The following is a 19,883-nucleotide window of genomic DNA, read 5'->3' as shown; positions in this document are numbered from 1 at the left end:
ATGCGTGATGCAGTCGAGCATGATGTGGGTCTTTTAAGCCACCAAACTAAATCATATTTAGCATTGTCTTAATAAGAGAATTCTTATTTCCAAACTATTAAACATACTTAAACATGCAGGTGCCAACAAGACCTCTTTGGCATGATGCCATAGATCACCAGTCATCAGTACGTGCCACAGGCATTTTTGTCCAGTGAACACAAAATGACAATTTAATAATAAATCAAACTCAAACAGCTGCGATGTACAAAGTGGGGGGGTTTGTGTGACACAGAAAAATGTAAAACCTAAACCTAATAAAGCCAATAACATATTGCCATGGAGGGTATAAAAATATTTAGGGTCCCTTCATGTCGTACCTTCAATTAGTTAAAGTAATATTAGATGCTTGCTTTTCTCACAAAGCCCATTTTAGACTTTGTAGAAAACAGACAATGACAGAAAACTGACAGTGACAATCTTTTTAGGCTTTGAACAAGTAGAAATCATCATACTTTACAGTATGGAATCTCACTTTAAATCATCCCCAGTTCCTCTTTTAACCGCAATCGCAGCTTCAAATTCAAACACTGGTGTGATGATAATGAACTGAAGGCTTGAGGTAATAGCAGGTAGCAACAGTTGCCGTGCAGTGATTGGAGTGTTGAGTAAGGCAGATCTTGGCAGAGAGCATAATGACTTGATTAGCCATAATACAGAGGCAACATTTACAGAAAACAAAGGATATTGCATTATCTTAAAAATGTTGGCTTAATAAGTGTTATTTCCCTATTTGATTGGATCGGCCTGTAATCAATCTGGGAAGGCCTACACAGACCCACCTATGACTATACTCCTGGTATATGTGAGTGTGAAGATTACGGTTATCAGGTATCCAGGATCTTCCTGGATCTTTCTGGAATTAAAAATTGATTCCTTCCTGGACACAAAATGTTAGAATATCTTATGAACTGCTTCCTCTTATCCAGCTAAACCATTTATATTCAAGTAATAGGTTTAATTAGTTCAGACTACCCTCAGTGGAGGGACAACTGTTTGGGGAAAGTGTGCTGTTGTTTAGATGTTTAGTTACTAGGCAGAACTTCAGCATGTTCACTGAGAATACTGTGCAAGCTGAACTGAAATCCACTGCATGATTAGTATAAAAGTGAGTGAAACACATGAAAGTCATGCTGGTCCATCGCCCTGATGTTCTTCAGCCTCACCCACTGAAATCAGAGGTTCAAAACGTGGTAAATAAGTAATTGATGCAATGGAAGTCTAGTGTACAGTGATCTACCTATACAAGATCTTCAAATTATTATTATTGTTGTTATTATTATTATTATTATTGTTGTTATTATTATTATTATTATTATCTCTTGGCCATCACTTCATGATGCTGATTGTGTCCTCCTTGCAGTTGAATCCAGCAGTGTGCTCTCACTGCCCTCCTCCCCCTCCCCTTGTACCACATGAGTTGTTGAGCACCGTGCTGCTGCGCGCGCTGGAGCCCGGTGCGCTCGCGCTTACACACGGCCCAACACACACATACACACACACGATCTCACTACCGAGGATCCAACCTCACAGACTCACCCTCACACCTTCTGCAGAAGATCAGCACCAAACCGAGCAGCCGCGCTTCCTCTCCTCACTGCAGCCTCCCTCCACTTAGGGATTTTTGCTTGGAGAGCCAGTGGCGCGCGCCACCTCCTCACACACACTCTCGTTCCTTCTGATTTGCGCAACTGTGTTTTTTCGCTTCATCCAGCACCTCATTTGACTGCAGATAAGAAGATGGTTCAGGATTCTGTCCGCAACTATCGCAGGATTTGGATCGCTGCTCGCGCCTCCGTGCCGGTAAAGCGGCGCTGAAAAAAGCAGAGGACGCGTCTCTGTTTGCATGCTGGAACTTTGAGACTACAGACGGGCGAGCAAGTGTACAACTCGCTCAGGGCTGTGCTTTTCTTTTCTATCTGTCTCTTTTTTGGACTCATGGCTCTGCGCATAATGGACCTGGTCGGGCTCTCTCTGCTCCAGCTGGCCGTGATCGGTGAGTCCAAATCTTTCATCATCAGCTCCGCTGCGTTTGGCCAGCTGTTCCAGATGTGAGGAGAACGATCACTCACTCGTCTCTTTCTACTGCGTTTCACCTTCTGGCTGCTTTTGAATCGCTATAGCGAGAGTTTAGAAAGTTGGGTCAGTAACCTTGGCGCGTGGCTGGTTTTAAAGGCTGTTGCTGTGTTTTGGTGTAGCGAACGGGGAGCATGAGGCTGCCGGTGTGGCTGTTTTTGGGGTGTTATAGTGACCCGTCGTTGTGTTAAAGCTCCGTCCGAGAAACGGTGGCCGCGGCGCGGAGTCATTCAAATGGGGCCAGTGCTCACTTCAGCTCGACTGGGGCTCCTTTTTTACTTCACACCCGTATTACGGATTCACCCGCCTTCCTGCGCTGTGATTGGCCGCTAGCAGCGCGCGCTCCGTCGCGATGCGGAGCGTTCCAGAACGGTGGGCTGGTGTGTGTGTGTGTGTGTGTGTGTGTGTGTGTGTGTGTGTGTGTGTGTGTGTGTGTGTGTGTGTGTGTTTGTGAATGAGCAGCCAATTGTAGCGCAAGAGGGTGGGGCCTGCCCGAAAATGGGTGGAGAGAAATTAACTGCACTGTCCGCTGCTGGAGAGCAACGAGGACGAATATGAGAACTGCACTAATCCTTTATGTCCACTGTTAGGGATCATGTATAAAGTTGTCGTTTATCTCTAAATGCACTGCTGATGTAGAATTTGACTGTTTAATAGTGTCGAAACGCAGACTCACATCGTTGTGAATTACGTAGCCGATACGTAGGTGGGTTTTTGCTCGTGTAAAGTCTGGCTCTGCTCCCTGAAGTCGGTTAACAGTGACTGGAGTGTTTGTGTTTCAGACAGAGCTTTTTATTCCATGAGAGAAAATAACTGAGGCAATCCTGTACTGAGAACATGGAAATCTGGAAATTTACCACTTTGCCTCAGGTGAGCTAACTGTCATTAACATGTTTAGACAGTGCTGGGAAATGAAGAAATTAGTTCTGTCTTTCCCTTTTTTTCTTCCTTTCTTATTCTTTTTGTACCTATATTGGGTTACCAATTAAAGCGTTCACTACATACCTTGGGCTGAATTCTTTAGCTACTTTCCTCAGATGTTATCAAAAAGCAGTCCCTCCAATAAGCCTTGAAGGTGCAAGAAGCCTCTCATCACACTTTCAGTGGATATTTCAGGCATTAACTACTTCAGTGCCTGTAAATTCTTTTGGAGGATGCATTATGCAGCATTTTCATTCAAGCTCATAATGAGACCTCACACAGTCGTGTAAAGCATGCCCCTCAACTCGCCTCGACTCTAAAGCAAAACTGGGAAATTTGCATTCAAACGAGAACAGTAATGAACCCACCGTTCAAACAGAGGCGAGAGATCTTGCGCTCTGATAAGAGACGTTCTCAGGCAAAAAGTGAAAAACTTGCTGCATCACTCCAACTACAGTGTGGAATTCTAATAACAGGGTTATGTAAGTGTCCTCATCATTAAAACAGGCATGTGCACGCTTTCCCTCATGCTCACACATTTGCACGCACAGATTTCAAGGTGGCTCATGAGGAGAGGACGCAAGGCAAGCAACCAGCAGTCAGACCACCACAGTAGCTCCAGAAAATGCCTTTATTTGCTGTTTATACACAGCTGCTTCAGTCTGTGCCTGTACATAACTTCCAGGGGTTTGTTTTGAAAAGCTTTTTTGTGTTCATCTCAACTACCCATTGTGAGATGGCAAGTGTGATGTATCTTGCAATATATGCATAAAAATAGCGAAGCCTTGATGTGGTTATCAGATATGCTTTTATGACTAACACTAATCGTATTCAAGTTTCGTATTCAGTTTTCGTTTTCAATTTTATTTCACAGTGACAATAAGATCCACTCTGTCTACCAGAACTCAAAAGAATTCATATTTAATAAGTTCAAGTGAAAAAGTCTAAGACTACCCTTCATTTGCTTAATGTCCAATCAAAATGGATATTATGTTGTCCATTTGTCAGAATACATATTTATAATACATACCTTAACATAATGTTTTAATATAGAGCAATAAAACAAAAAGCCTGGAGTGATGACAGGGTGTGGAGCGAATACAATATGAACTGTTCAATATGATCTGCATTGGATTATGGTCCAATTATTAAAATAACTAACGGAACCAAAGACATACCCAGTAACAAGAGAGATTCTGCCTCTGTGAATTTTTAGTACCTTTTTTTTCTGAGAGAGGAAATTACATATAAGATATCCTGCGTGCATATGGAAGTGGAAAGTCAAAGAAAAAAAAGAAAAAAAAACAGGCATGCTTAAACGATAATGGGACCCCTAACAACCACACAAGACCACCAAAACTGTCCCCAAATAATCAACACTTAAGGCACAACAAATTTCTAAGGCAGAATTTTAGAGGTGTGGAGAAACTGACAGCAAGTCTCCAGAAAAGAGTGGAAGCTGTAATAAAGGCAAAGAGTGAACATATTAAATATTTACTTTTAATAAAATTTACTTTTTGAGGCATCTGTGTAATTTATTTAAATACATGTTTTCTGCTTTTTTCCTTATGCAGAAAAATGAACAGCTGGCCAGTTTGCCTTTAAATAATAAAAAAAGAAGGACTCTCTGACTTTTGCACTTTATTATAAATTAACTTTAGTTTTCCACTGCAAACACCTGGCAAGTGAAGATAGCACTACATGAAGTTTGCTATCAAAGAATGCTAATTGATGAACCGCTCTATAAGTAGTGAACAATGGCTTCATAATGATCAAAATCCCCCATTTCAGAGGATTTCATTGGTTTTGTGTATTTGTGATCGCCTAATCAGAGCTTGGCTGCCAAAAATTGTTTACCTTTATATTAGCAGTGCAGCCTGACCTGGTAAACCTGAACTCAAAACACCCTTCATAGTTAAAAGAATAAATAACTGGAATATGCATCCAAGCCCAGCCTTTAGCATAACATATTATAAAGCAAATTTATTTTTGTTACAAAATAACTGATAAAAAATAAGAGCTACATAATAGAACCAAACAAAACTGCCAAGAATGATGGGAAGCTCTGTCTTCCAGCTGGCTTTTATTAACATGATGACAATCTGTTCAAACTCATATCAGTCAAGTATCTGCACAGACATAATTGTTCAACACAATCTCTATGATTATGTTAGCTTGACTCTTGAATGTATTTTGTGTTTTCTTCACTCAATCCAATTAATGAATTTCAACATTGAAGACACTGAACATCTGTGATTGAATGTCAGCATTCTTTATGTACACAGTACATGGTTTTGTGATGGTTATTGGATTTGCTTTGTGATATCAGTATTGCAACAGCCAATATTGTGATAACAATTAACAAACAATATACTGTGACACCCTGTCAGAGCTCAGTGTGAGATACATTAAGGCACCACTGGAGGCACAGGAGAGTAAAGAGTGTTGCTCCAAGCTACAGCAATTTATACACACCTCATTCTTACACCCCACCACTCTGGGGGGCTGGCCCTGAGGCTGAGGCCTTCTAGCCACAGTGGAATTCCACGTTGAGATTTTATCCTGTGGGGGTTACAGCCTGGAGCCCAAACCCTGCGCTACCAACAGCACATACACCTGATTCAGTCACTGGAGGACGCACGCTTTCATTTGTATTCTACAAATATGCACAAGCACACCTACACATACAGAGTCACGCTCTGTCACTGTGGTTAAATGCTGTCCTTTCTAAGTGACCCATAAATGTCATATGGAGGAGGTACTCCCCTCACAGGGCTGTCTCTTAATGCACAGGGATGCACAACAGACAACACGCATATCTATGTAAGTGCAAACAAACACTTCCCCTGGGGGATGTGTCCCATTGCAGAGGTCGCAGAAGTACACAGGCCCTTTACTTAGGGAAAAGTACTATGGTAAAAAATATACTCTTGTAAATGTTGAAGTGTGGTTTACATTCTTATTCAAGGTATAAAAGTACATGTTCTTGAATGTACCTAAAGTATAATTCCAGAAAAGTTGGGATGCTGTATAAAATGTAAATAAATGTAAATAAAAACAGAATGCAATGACTTGCAAATCTCATAGACCCATATTTTATTCACAATAGAACATAGAGCACATATCAGATGTTGAAAGTGACCATTTTACCATTTCATGAAAAATATTAACTCATTTAGAACTTGATGGACAGGGCCATGTCTACCATTGTGTAGCATTCCCTCTTCTTTTAACAACAGCCTGTAAATGCTGAAATTTTGGGAGCAGAATGTTGTCCCATTCTTGTTTGATGTAGGATTCTAGCTGCTCAACAGTCCTGGGTTTTCTTTATCAGATTTTTCGTTTCATGTTGTGACAAATGTTTTCTATTAGTGAAAACTCTGGACAGAAGGCAGGCCAGTTCAGCACCTGGACTCTTCTGAAAAGACATGTTGTTGTGATGGATGCAGTGCGTGATTTAGCATTATCTTGCTGAAATATGCAAGGCCTTCCCCAGAAGAGACATTGTCTGGATGGGGGCGTATGTTAATCTAACAACTCTATATACTGTTCAGCATTGATAGTGCCTTTCCAGATGTGTAAGCTGCCCATGCCATAGGCCCCAAAGCAATCCCATACCATCAGTGATCCAGACTTTTGAACTGTGCACCGATAACAAGCTGGATGGTTCCTCTCCTCTTCAGTCCACAGGACACGGTGTCTGATTTAGATTCATCTGACCACAGAACAGTTTTCCATTTTGCCTTAGTCCATTTTAAATGACCTTTTGCCCAGAGAAGACAGTGGTCTTTCTGGATCATGTTGACATATGGATTCTTCTTTGCATGATACAGCTTTAACTTGCATTTGTGGATTGCATGGTGAACTATGTTCACAGATAATGATTTCTGGAAATGTTCCTGAGCCCATGCAATGATTTCCAGTATAGAATCATGCCTGTTTTCAATGTTTTCTGAGGGCCTGAAAATCATGAGCATCCGATATCGACCATCAACTTTGTCCAGAGAATTCTCCAGATTCTCAGAATTTTTTGATGATGTTATACACTGTGTGCACAATTATTAGGCAAGTGAGTATTTTGACCATATTATCATTTTTAGGCATATTTTCTAACTCCAAGCTGGATAAACTTGAATGCTTAATGGATTTAAGCATAGCAGGTGATGTGTATCTGTGTAATGAGGGAGGGTGTGGCCTAAGGAGGTCAACACCCTATATCAAAGTATACATAATTATTAGGCAGCTTTTTTCTTTAGGCAAAATGGGCCAAAAAAGAAATTGAACTGACTCTGAAAAGTTAAAAATTCTCTCAGAGGGATGCAGCACTCTTGAAATTGCTAAGATATTGGGGCGTGATCACAGAACCATCAAACGTTTTGTTGCAAATAGTCAACAGGGTCGCAAGAAACATGCTGAGAAAAAAAGACGTAAATGAACTGCCAAGGATTTGAGAAGAATCAAGCGTGAAGCTACCAGGAACCGCTTATTTTCCAGTTCTGTCATATTCCAGAACTGCAACCTAGCTGGAGTATCAAGAAGTACAAGATGTTCAGTGCTCAGAGACATGGCCAAGGTAAGGAAGGCTGAAACCCGACCACCACTGAACAAGACACATAAGCTGAAGTGTCTAGACTGGTCCAAGGTGAGAGTGACTCTTGACGGACCAGATGGACGGGCCTGTGGCTGTATCAGTAACGGGACAGAGCTCCACTTAGAGTCAGACGCCAGCAAGGTGGAGATGGGGTACTGGTATGGGCTGGTATTATTAAAGATGAGCAGGTTGGACCTTTTTGGGTTAAAGATGGGCTCAAAATCAACTCCCAAGCCTACTGCCAGTTTTTAGAAGACACTTTCTTTAAGCAGTGGTACAGGAAGAATCTGCATCTTTCAAAAAGACAATGATGTTTATGCAGGACAATGCTCCATCACATGCATCCAAGTACTCCTCTGCATGGCTCGCCAGTAAAGGCTTTAAAGATGAAAAACTTATGCCATGGCCCCCTTCCTCACCTGACCTGAACCCAACTGAGAACTTGTGGGCAATTCTTAAACAGGAGATTTACAGTGAAGGAAAACAGGACACCTCTCTGAACAGTGTCTGGGAGGCTGTGGTTGCTGCTGCACAAAAAGTTGATCGTCAACAGATCAAGAAACTGACAGACTCCATGAATGGAAGGCTTATCACTGTTATTGAAAAGAAGGGTGGCTATATTGGTCACTATTTTTTTTTTTTATTTCTCAGAAATGTTCATTGGAAAGCTTTGAGTTGTTTTTTATAATTCTCACTTGAACAGATGAAAATAAAAAAGTGAGATGGTAAAATGTGTGTTTTTCATTTAGCTGCGTAATAATTCTGCACTATTGTAGTTGCCCAATAAATGTGCACATATAGATAATATTCTCCTAAGAAAGCCAAAACTTCACTTTATTTTTCTTAAACATTCATGTTTGAGGTTTATTAACATTTTGGATTAACCGAGAGCACTGAAGTTGGTCATTAATAAAAATAATCCTCAAAAATAAGACTTGCCTAATAATTGTGCCCACAGTGTATACTGTAGATGGTAGGATATCCAAAGTGTTCCACAATTTTTATATGTAGTTTTTGGCAGATTGGTGAACCTCTGCCCATCTTTGCTTCTGAGAGACTCTGCCTCTCTAAAATGTTCTTTTTATACCCAGTCATGTGAGTTAGTTGTAAATTGCTCTCCAGCTGTTTTTTTTTAGTACCACTTACTTTTCCAGCCTTTTGTTGCCCCGTCTCAACTTTTTTGAGATGCATTGCTACCATCAAGTTCTAAATGAGTTTATGCTTTTCATGAAATGGTAAAATGTCTCACTTTCAACATGTTATATTATATTATATGTGGTCTATGATCTATTGTGAATAAATATGAGATTGACAAATCATTACATTCTGCTTTTATTTACATGTATTTACATTTTACACAGCATCTCAACTTTTTCTAATTACATTTTTGAAACATAAAGTTCTTTACTGGGTGTTAATTAAATGAATGTAAACATGACATTAATAATAAATAAGGGCTTATTCTATATTGTTGAGATTTGATGGACAAAATATGTTTCACATTTTCATTGGCATCAGAAGGCTTAATTTGAACAGTCAGAAAGTGAGTGAAACCCAAACCATCTGCCAACCCCCATGTGCTGAAAAAAAATGATTGTGTGCCCTAATATAGAACTGGTAAGAAGATCTGCCCTGTTAGAGCAGATTCAGCCCTGAGTATATCTTCTTTCTTCTTCTTCTTCTTCTTCAATTTTTTTTTTATAATTCATGGTTATTTTGTTAAATTCATTGCTAGCATTTCTTGCCACAACTATATGCAAAGGCACACTGCTTCCATACTGTTTCTGGATTATGTTTTTCTATTTTTCTATTTGTCTAATCCCTCCAGCGCAGAGAAAGCTTCCATGTGAGCTTCAGGTAACAAGGAAATCACCTATAACATTAAATCCTCTGGTTCTAACAACAACCAGCCAGACATCTTCTGATTCCTATGTCTCCAGGCAATGACAGCATAATCAATGAAGACAAAGTTTTAATTGCTGTGTTCAATTTTTCAATTTTCTGCAGTCTAATTAACTTCTCTCAGATAATCAGCTCACATGCTCATGCAGACCACATAACCCAAAAATATTCCACTCTCCTCAAAAACCCCACAACAATAAACAGCAACACAGATGTTGACAAGCTTTATTAAGCAGCATAATAGTAAATTAATCAGACAATAAACTCATTCAAAACATTAGCTTATGTATGTGTGGTTGGGATATGTTTTTTGGTGCATTTTACAAAGTTCTGTGGATGAATGTTTTTACCTTTGAAATGTGCACATGCAGTGCTATGGCCTAAACCAGGTTTGCACAATTCCAGTCCAAGGTGGCTGGTGTCCAGCACAGTTTGGAGGTTTCTCTACTCAAACAAACGTAACCCACGTAACTTGGCAACTAACAGAGAAGTGTAATTAGGTGTGTTGGAGGAGGTAAATCACCAAACTGTGCAGATCACCAAACACCAGGCCTCCAGGATCAGGGTTGTGCACCCCTGGCCTAAATTCTCACAACTGTAAGCTTTGATTTGGTATCTGGCTTTATGACATCAATTTACCCTTTAAACCCTGAGGTTCCTCACTACAGTTCCTCACTTCCGTTCATGCTAACTTACATATTAATATCATAGCAGCTACTAAATAATGCCTTGTAGTTAAGATACACAAAGAATAGGGTTCAAATGGTTAGGACTGAGCGGGAACACTTGGCTCCTGAGGCCAGCTATTGTTGAGAAATATTCAGTATGTTGGATGGTCATTGTTTCATACCCCTAGCACTGTTACATGCCCTATTTCCACTTCAGTCCTGCGTGTTGTTTTTCTTTTATGTAGCGGCACTGGCTCGTGGTGATATTGCTGGACAACTTACAGAACTGCTTCTGCCATGGGAGCATTTTAGTGACGTCAGCACTGTTTGGCTTGTGTTATTCTCGGCTCTACTTTGCAGTGAGTGCCATTAGGATGCCAACCCAAGTGGAAACTTTAATAGAGTCCTGAACTTTATGCTTGCAATGCAATAATTTAATGAGAAGGCCTACTTATTTTGGAACGTGTTAAAAAATAAATTGCCAAACAGCCATTTCTACATTTTTGATTCAGCCTGTGTGATTTAAGTTTTTCTTTGCTGACTTAGCCAGCAAACCTGCATTCCAACACTTCTCATAAAAAGTGCAGTTCTAAGTACAACTCATGTCACTCACTAGATTACATTTTTGTAGATGTCACTCACTTCATACATGTTCTTTTAGCAGGTCCTGAAGGATACTTATCAGTCTGCCAAGGGTTCAGTGAAGAAGTCTATTCTCGTTTTGTTTTTATTTAACTACATCTTAATAAGGCAAGTCTGATCGTCTGAATATCTTAAATAAGACAAGAGGACCCTCATGGCCTTGTGCTATTGGCCACTATAAGGTCATTATGTAATTCCTAGCATTTAATAATTCTGGAGGATTGGAGCATAAGAGGCTAATTAATTCTGCCTTTCTCTGACTAATGTTCATTTAGCATTGTAAGCTGTTCTCTTAGGGGATGGAATAAATTTGTTAGCCACACATTTACTAACCTTGAATTGTGGTGGATTACATTATGCAGTGCTGTGAGTTTGGGCTTGCTGCGATATGAATTCATTCTGGCACTGTTGCTGCATCTCACCATGCAGACAGCCTCTTTCCTCCCTCTCCCCTATGCTGCCCACACTGTGGCCTAACTGCCAATTAACCTCTGAGTTCTTACATACCAGATTGCCTCGGTGTTTGATCCACGTTTATTTTGAATGTAAATTTAGATCTGAATTTGTCCAAAAATGCATTCTGGGATTTCATTCTGCTTTCAGTTCTGTTGACATAGGCTTATTATTTCAAAACCATGTAAATTGCATGCCTTTGTACGCTGTACATGCATGTTGTTCATAGCTGAGTCTAATCCAGGGAATGTAATCCTCCCGAAAATTACTCCATTTGGTTTAAGGGACTGGCAGGGAAACAGAAAAATAAACTGACCTGTCTGTTCTGTATTGTGCAAGGCAGAGAATGTTTTTTGCACATGTTATGAAAAATAAGATGTGCATGAGGAATGTGCAGAGGGTTTTTCAGGGGCAGGTGCTCAAGTGAAAAAATGTATAAAAGAGTCTATAGTATAACGCCTATGTAGCAATACAGTACAATACAGTGCAGAAATATTGTGTTGGTATCAATAATGGATAGTGTTATTTTTTTTCTACAGTGTGCATTGTGTATACCCAGTACAGCTCATTTACCCCCACTACCCACCACCATGTAACATTAATGTTTTAAAAATTATGCTTACAAACACAGCTGAAACACATGGTTGGTACTACCATGAGGACACTGAGATCCAAACTTCAGATGTTTCAGCAGAGTTTTATGAGTCACAATGTGGAAACAGTGAAGAGACTAATCAGCATTGACTGGTTCTCTGCTAACCTCAGAAAAGCAGTGGATTAACTGTAAATTTAACTGGCCATGCTGATCCTACGCTGAGTGACTTCTTGAGATGTTCAGGTATGTAGTACACACACTACAGCCTAACATTCAATACCACTATGATAAAACTGTCAAAGTTAAGAAGGTAATTAATAGATCATGCTTGTAAAATGCAACCCTACTAATTTGTTTTCAGTTGCACTACTCGAAGGTTGCTAGCTGCTAAATCAACATGTTACAGTCCAGTTCCAGAAGCAGCTCAGTTTAAGATAGAAGATCCATAGTCAGCTTATAGTAGCGATAGATTTTAAAATTGTTTTATTTTCTTGCCTTCTCATAACATACTAAAACGAGCACGAGAAAGCTCACTTTTAACCAGCATATTGATGGCATGGTGTCATGTGACATGAGTAAGAAATTAACAGCTATTAACAGTATAAGGCCTCATCAACTGTATGAATAGGGAAGCATTCCATTAGCTGGAGTTTAGAGACTGTCGTTTATAATGTATTTTTAATATATGCTTTTTAAGTAATCAGAGAGGACCGAAAAGCAAGACAGAAAAAGAGACAAGTGCAGAGACAGTGAGAGAGAGGAAAAAGAGAGAGAGATTATTTACCCACCCTCCCAAATGAATGTACATTATAAGTTCAAATCATTAACAGTATTTTTCATTATTCAACTGTGCTACAGTGTCTCCTTATTCACAAACAGTTCTGCTGCTGATCTGATCCATTGCTGCCTTAGTGATGCTACCAGAGATTACTAACATAACAACAGGAGGCGACAATCATCTGCTATTTTGCATTGGAGAAAAGTGTAACACTGGCTCAGCCAATCATAACAGACCTCGTAAATTGTAAGCCAGTATTATATGAGCTTTGGGCTACATTAGCTTTTTCCAAACTGTGGTCAGTATAGCTGGCTACCAAGTTTTTAGATCTGAAAGCACAAATGTTAGCTCAATGAAATGTCAATTATTTTAAGAATTTAAGAGACTTCAGATTATTTAATCACAGTAGTATCAGCTGTATATTGTTTTTACTCTATCTCGCTAATGCTGATGTTGTGCTGACCGTAACACTTTTATATCCATGAGTTTTTTTTTCAATCTGTAGACAATAAGTTGAGGGGTTGCAGCTCCATAGAAGGCCAGTCAGGTGAAAAGATTTTAGTTCAAAAGAAAAAAAAACAAATCAAGTGATTCTTGGGTTCTTGTCAAACCTGAGTTTAATAAATACATTTTTAAAAAGATGTTGTTAAGCACAGCCAAGGAAAGGGAGAGAAAGAGACTGGCTTAAAATGAATACTGAATTTGTAGAAATGTTATTCCCTTAATAAATCCTCATTTGTGAGAGTAAATGATGAATCATTGGGAAAATATAATTTTGTGCTGGTAAATGTTACTACAACCACATCACACTGAGCATGTAAGTGCAGAACAAAATCACACTCTAGCTGGTTGCACAAACTAAGACTGTACTAATCTATAATCTGTATATTTCGGAGCTGCAGCTGCAGCTTATCTAAGAGAGAGATTGCATTGCTTCACTGATCAGTGCTTAATACACTATTAAGAAACAGATCTTCTGTGTGCCAACTTGACCAAAAAGCCATTTCTTAAATAAATCCATCCATCCATCCATTTTCTAAGCCGCTTCTCCGTCAGGGTCGGAAGGGCGGAAGGCAGGATACACCCTGGACAGGTCGCCAGTCCATCGCAGGGACTAACTTCGTCCATTTTGCTTGTAGTGTTTTGCTTTTACTGTCATTTTAATTCATAATAGAATAAAAAATTAAACTATAAGGCATTTTTGATCAACTTGGACAGCAGCCAGTCCTGGACTAACACCTGTCCTGCCTGTTGTGGCCTACTATTTCTACAATAACCATCCCAGGAAAAAATTCTGTCAACTGATTTACCAAAATACCAAAATACAATGGCTAGTTCTCAAATTTCATTTAAAATAAAGAGTTGTGTATTATGTACCCATTCACACTGTTCAGTTATATGAGTTTGGTTTTTTTGAATGAGGCATAATGGAGAAGATTCAAGTTGGTTCAAACTGTGGCCCCACTGTAAAAAACTAAAAAGCTATTTTAAAAAATTATGAATGTAGACCTTTTATTTATAGATAGATTTCTAGATATTTACAAAGATAATGTGATGCCCAAGGCATTAGTAGAGATAGTAATAAGCTAAATAATAATAAAGAACTAAATGAATAAATGTTTTTTAACAGTATTTTACATTTATTTTAAAGTCACTTTGAAAGAACAAGGTTTATCATTAGTTTCATGTTTAAATAATAAAACATTAAAAATGCTGTCCTATGTTTTCATGTCACTGCCAAAAAAACAGGGTTTTACTCCATAAGCGGAGCCTTATGTTAGTCACACCCCTACATTTCAGATCAGGAAGTGAGCCTACATCTCTGTCCCTCATGTCCACATGGTGAGCAGTTAGATCCCACTGTTTTGAAGTAAATGTGTCCCAAAGTCTAAAAATCACAGTGTAACATGGAATGGAATGTTCATTCCTTTATTTTAATAAAATAAATATAATTAAGGCATAGAATCACTCAAAGCAAAAGGATTTAGTCTAAAGTCCAAGTTTACAACATGAAATGTGTTTTCAACTCTGATCCAGTTCAGTAAAATGATTCATATTAGCCTTAATGGCACAGTCACAGGTGCAGCCTGTTTAATTACGATGGATAAAGAGAGGTTGAAAAATGCTTATGTAAAAATGAGTTATAATTGTTTTGGTATATAAACCCACACAAAGGTCATAAGGGAACCTCAGAGGCAGAAATAAGAGACAAAGTGTCAGGTGTACGTTTAAATGTAGATTTAAACTCAAACAGCAGAAACTCTTAAACAACACAATTTCGTCACATTATGGGTGAAGCTTCCCAGAAGCTTTTTATGACTGATTTCTGATCCTTTGCCTCTATTTTTCCTATTTTTGTATCAGCTTCCCTCAGCAACTTCCTTCCAAATAAGCAATTCAGCAACCTAATTCACTTTTAATTAATATATTTTTATCAACACTTCACCTCTACTGAGACTCATCAATCATAAATCCGTATAACCTTGACATCAGGAGACAGATTTATCTGTCAGCTCCTGGTCCACATCTTTAGATCCACTGCCACAACACTGTTGACAACACAGATCTCCTCACATGCCTCTTCATACAGGGCTTCTCTTCAGACATCACCAGCACACTCCAACACACCTGCAAAAAAAGGCTGAGGCTGCGCTACTTTAGCTGTGCGCTCACGCTCACTCAGATGTGTTGTTTCATTGTACTGCTCAGTGAGTCATTACATCCAAATCTGCCCCTGTCGTCCGTGTGATTTCTGTGCTCAACACCTTTGTGCAATTACCACCACTCAGCCAAAAATGAAAAAAGAGCAGGCGATAAAGAAAAGGGGTGAAATGAACACTTGCAATTCATATAAAGTGAGGAAAAAAGACTGAGACCCTCCCCACTACCAGCACTCCACCTTCCCCTCCTACACACACACACACACACCCCAATCGCACCCCATGCGGACTGGGACGAGTGGATGTGATCGCTGGGGGAGGCAACAGAGACGCTCATTATGTTAACAGCCTGTCATTCTGACGTCTTTTGTTAAAGCGTGATTATACTGCTGGGACAATTACCATGAGGCGCAGTAAAAAGAAGCTGGCATTTCTGTGGTCCATATCCAGTGTGCAGACGGGGCAAATGAGAGGCTTGCATATTATCTGGAGCAATTTCATCTCTTTGGAAGGAAAGAAAGAAGAAGAGCCCTGCCACCTTGCAGGCAGGGAGTGTTCTTGTTAGGCAGGCGCGGGGCTGGTGGCGCAGTGGGAGAAGAAGGGGGCGGTCTCACGCTAAGCGGGCCTCAAACAGTCACACGAATACAAATGAACAGTGTGAGGTCCCGCAGCTGGGCCTTGTGTGCGTGTGTCTGTGTGTGCGTAGCAGTCGCAGGAATACAGATGAACAATGCAAGGTCTCCTGGCTTCTCAGGGTAGGTGTGCGTCAAAATGAGAGCGGAAGTATGCGTGTCAAGAGTAGGAGTGTGTGCATGTGCGGAATGGAGTTTCATCCTCTGAGGCTGCATCTCAAGGCTCTTGAGCAATTCACAACAGAAACTCTGGAGCTGACCACCTGTGGTGCTGACATGTACCTTTGGGGTGAGTGGAAATGGGTTTTTTGTGGGAGTGACTCTCACCCTGACCATTTAAATGACTCTCATTGATAAAGCATTTGGAGCACAGTGGCGCGAGTGCTGGGTTCTCAACTTCAGCTCTGGTTGAATGGCAATGCTATCCTGAACTACTGCTGAGCAAAGCTGGGGAAACAATTTAACAGACTACCCAGGACTCTTAGCTGGAGAAGGCCTTCAAGGGACTTAGAAGGCCTTCAAGGCCCCCCACGCTTCAGTAATAATGCATAATTTAAAAAAAGACATGAAATGAGATGAGTTTAAACATTTTAGGTTGTTTTAGTATCCATTTTGAGCATCACAGGAAATTACTTTTTGTTTTCGTTTCGAAAAATAGGCAAAATTAGCATGTGCAATATCATACTGTGCCTACAACATGTCAGCTTTTATGTGAAGATTTTTGAGTTTTCTCTTTTTTCTTTCAAGCCAAACTCTAACTAATATCCCATTTGAATGGCAACAACAACAACAACATCTCATGAATCAATAATAACAGGCCTTAAAAAAGAAAACATTTCTTCACTTATTTTCATTTAGTGATTTGTTCTCATCCAAAAGTTATTCATTCATCTAATGTTTACATCTGAAGTGGATTGTCCCAAGTATTTGCATTACAGCTTGGTTTGGCACCTATGGTCTGAGGCCCCTCCTGGCTGTCAGAGTCCCCTGTGCAGTGGCAATTGCCAAAACAAGACCACAGTGACTGGTGAAAGCATAATTATCACAAACAGGCAATTTTCTCAGTAGTCAAATATATTTGAAAACACCAAAGTGTACTTAGTTTCTGAGGCAGCATGGGGAGTTTATGTTCTTATTTTTGTGGTTGCCCCATTGCAGAATACTATGTAGTCTCTGTTAATCGAATAGTGTAAATGTTTCCATTTTATGTAGGTATCTGCAAAATCACAAATTTTGTAGCAGAAAATCTGTACTCAGTATAGACCCTGTGCCACCCCTCCTAGCTCCCCACCATGCTGGGGCCAAACTGGCATAACCCAGACCATCACTAAACTTTGACATCAGTGATTTTCTTAACTGCTGCTAATAGAATAATTCAGTATGGCTACATCCTTCTCATATATCATCCTCGTCAAATTATTTATTTAAGCTCAGGTTCACATTGAGGAGAATCCTTATTTTTAATACGACAGAGTGCCACAATGGGAAGTAAAAAGCAAAATGATAACAGATTAAGAAATAAGCTTCTATGACAGTAAAACCCAGTGATAAACAATGACAATAACATAAAATAATGAAAGAGGCCTTGAAATAATAAAAGAAGATAATAAAACACATAAAAATATTAAAACAAGCTACTAAGAACAATACATTAAAAAATCTTCTTCTAAGCCGCTTATCCTTCTGGGTTGCGGTGGGAGCTGGAGCCTATCGCAGAAATCATTGGTTGGAAGGCAAGATACACCCTGGACAGATCACCATCCCATCGCAGGGCAGACAGACAAACATATACATTCACACTTGGGGCAATTTAGTGTGTCCAATTAGCCTGACTGCATGTCGTTGGTCTTGTGGGAGGACACCCACACAGACATGGGGAGAACATACAAACTCCACACAGAAAGGAATCGAATCCAGACCCTTCTCTACCCACAGTGCCACCGTGCCTCCCCTACACTAAAATAATCATCTAAAATAATTACAAACAGAACAAAAATAATTAGATTGATGTCATTGGTTTTGGATGTGAGATGTGAAGGAGGCCCAGGGCTCATGACATTGTGCAGCACCCCTACTGTTGAGCAGAGTGTTGTAAATTAAACCTGGAAATGGATGGACAACTTCCTTCTCCACTGTCTGCCCTCTAGATGCCAAATTACCCCCCTGTCAATGTACAAGAACATGTTTGACTCTGTCAACGTAAAGAAAGGTGTTTGACCCCTCTGTCAATGTACAAGAATGCACAATGTACAAGATAGAGGACATCACTTTCATAGGCCTACAGACAAAGTCTAAAAGGCAAACGGCATCTTGCATTTTAGCCTAATAACAACAAAGTACAACTCCACACCACTAAAAGACTGGAAATGATTATTGATTGCTTCAGCACCACCTGCCTCGACATCAATGTCACAGCCTTCAAATTCCTGCAGAGAGGGATCTCTGACACTGAATTGAGATGCAAACAGTGTCTCTGTGACACTGAAGGGGCAGAAAATGTGTGTACTCTCTGCCCCAATTAAAGAACTCATCACCACTCCATCAGAAGACAGCTTGAAGTCACCACTGAAAGCGTATAGGATGCACACAGCATTATCATTCACTTTAGCTCTGCCTACAACTTCTCAGTGAGGCAAAATGAAGAGCTCCAAACAACCAGACAAAAAAGGAAGTGTCAAAAAGATCACATTAATCCCTCCTAGCCAGGTCATGACTTCCAAAATCCTCTCTCTGGAAAATGCTCCAAAAACATCCATCAAAACTACAACCAGTCTTTATTTGAAGAGCTTCTTCCTCAGTGTCGTGCTTCAGGTAAATCAGTAATGCATGGCAATCATACCCCCTTCTGCTCCCTCTTACCATGCACTGAACTCCTACTATCATGTCTTTTTTTCTTGCTCTCTTCATATCCCAATTACAGTCCACACTATATTCTGATATTGTGTACGTAATTACATCCCTGCACTGCAAATTATACTCCACATGGTGCATCACACTACGTAAATTGTACTGTAATGGAAAAAATATACGACACACTGCAGATCATTCTGCACTAATGTATGTTATTTGTCATTTTAATGTGTGTTATCCATCTCTATACCTATTTGTCTGCCATTGTATTCAGTGATAGGCGGCACCAAATGTGCCAAGACAAATTCTATGAATAGTACATGACAAATGTTGGTGAAAAGAAGCGATTCTGGTTAGGACTTAGATGATAAATAGTATGAGTAAGTCAAGACTCACACGCACAGTCCATATGTGTACACTTGCGTCATCACACAGACACAGCATGCTAGCATCACTGGAATTATTGTTTAAATTTGGGTGCAGTTTCATTTATGATTACTGCCAGGCATTGAAGTGCGCAGGTTTGGTATGTCACCATTCATAATTAGGTGAGGCTGCAGCTCCCCTTGCTTTTCTTATGTAAATGAGTGTGAGCTGCAGAGAGAGGCAGTGAGCACTAATCAGGGTGACATGCAGCAGAATCTGTGGGTGGCAAAGCTAAACTCATTGGGCTGATTGGCCTCTAATGAGCAGTTCAGCTAAACTGACTGAACTGATTGGTCCTTAATGAGCAGCTCAGCAAAATACACTGAGCTGATTGGCTCATAATCAGAAGCCTTGCTAAATACACTGAGCTGATTGGCTCATAATCAGAAGCCCTGCTAAATACACTGAGCTGATTGGCCAGTAATTAGCAGCTTGTCTAAATGCACATGGCTGGGCAAAGCCAAGGTTTAAGACTGTGCGCAGTACTTTGCATAGATGCATATTAGGCTATTATATCTAAAGCATTTAGTAGACATCTATGGCATTTAGCAGACACGTTTATCCAGAGCAATTTATGAAAGTGCTTTGTTCACTCTGAAATTGTATTCTAGCAATTAGGTTAGTCCAAACTACCTCTGAGCTCAGAAACA

The 19,883-nt window shown here is 39.9% G+C and overlaps 1 protein-coding gene across 1 annotated transcript in view; it reads left to right on the top strand.

Annotated features, from left to right (window-relative positions):
* The first annotated feature begins 1,473 nt into the window (after positions 1-1,473).
* The window catches only part of gfra4a (GDNF family receptor alpha 4a), a 174,763-nt gene continuing 156,353 nt past the window's right edge, over positions 1,474-19,883 (top strand). Inside the window, exon 1 of the mRNA XM_017690393.2 lies at positions 1,474-2,035. Coding sequence (XP_017545882.1) covers positions 1,978-2,035 — 58 coding nt within the window. The 5' untranslated portion in view covers positions 1,474-1,977. The remainder of the gene's footprint in view (positions 2,036-19,883) is intronic.

Source organism: Pygocentrus nattereri, chromosome 5 (assembly GCF_015220715.1).
Source record: "Pygocentrus nattereri isolate fPygNat1 chromosome 5, fPygNat1.pri, whole genome shotgun sequence".
In the NCBI taxonomy this organism is placed as follows: Eukaryota; Metazoa; Chordata; class Actinopteri; order Characiformes; family Serrasalmidae; genus Pygocentrus; species Pygocentrus nattereri.
Note: the sequence above shows the minus strand (reverse complement) of the source record. Positions and strands in the feature narration are given on the sequence as shown.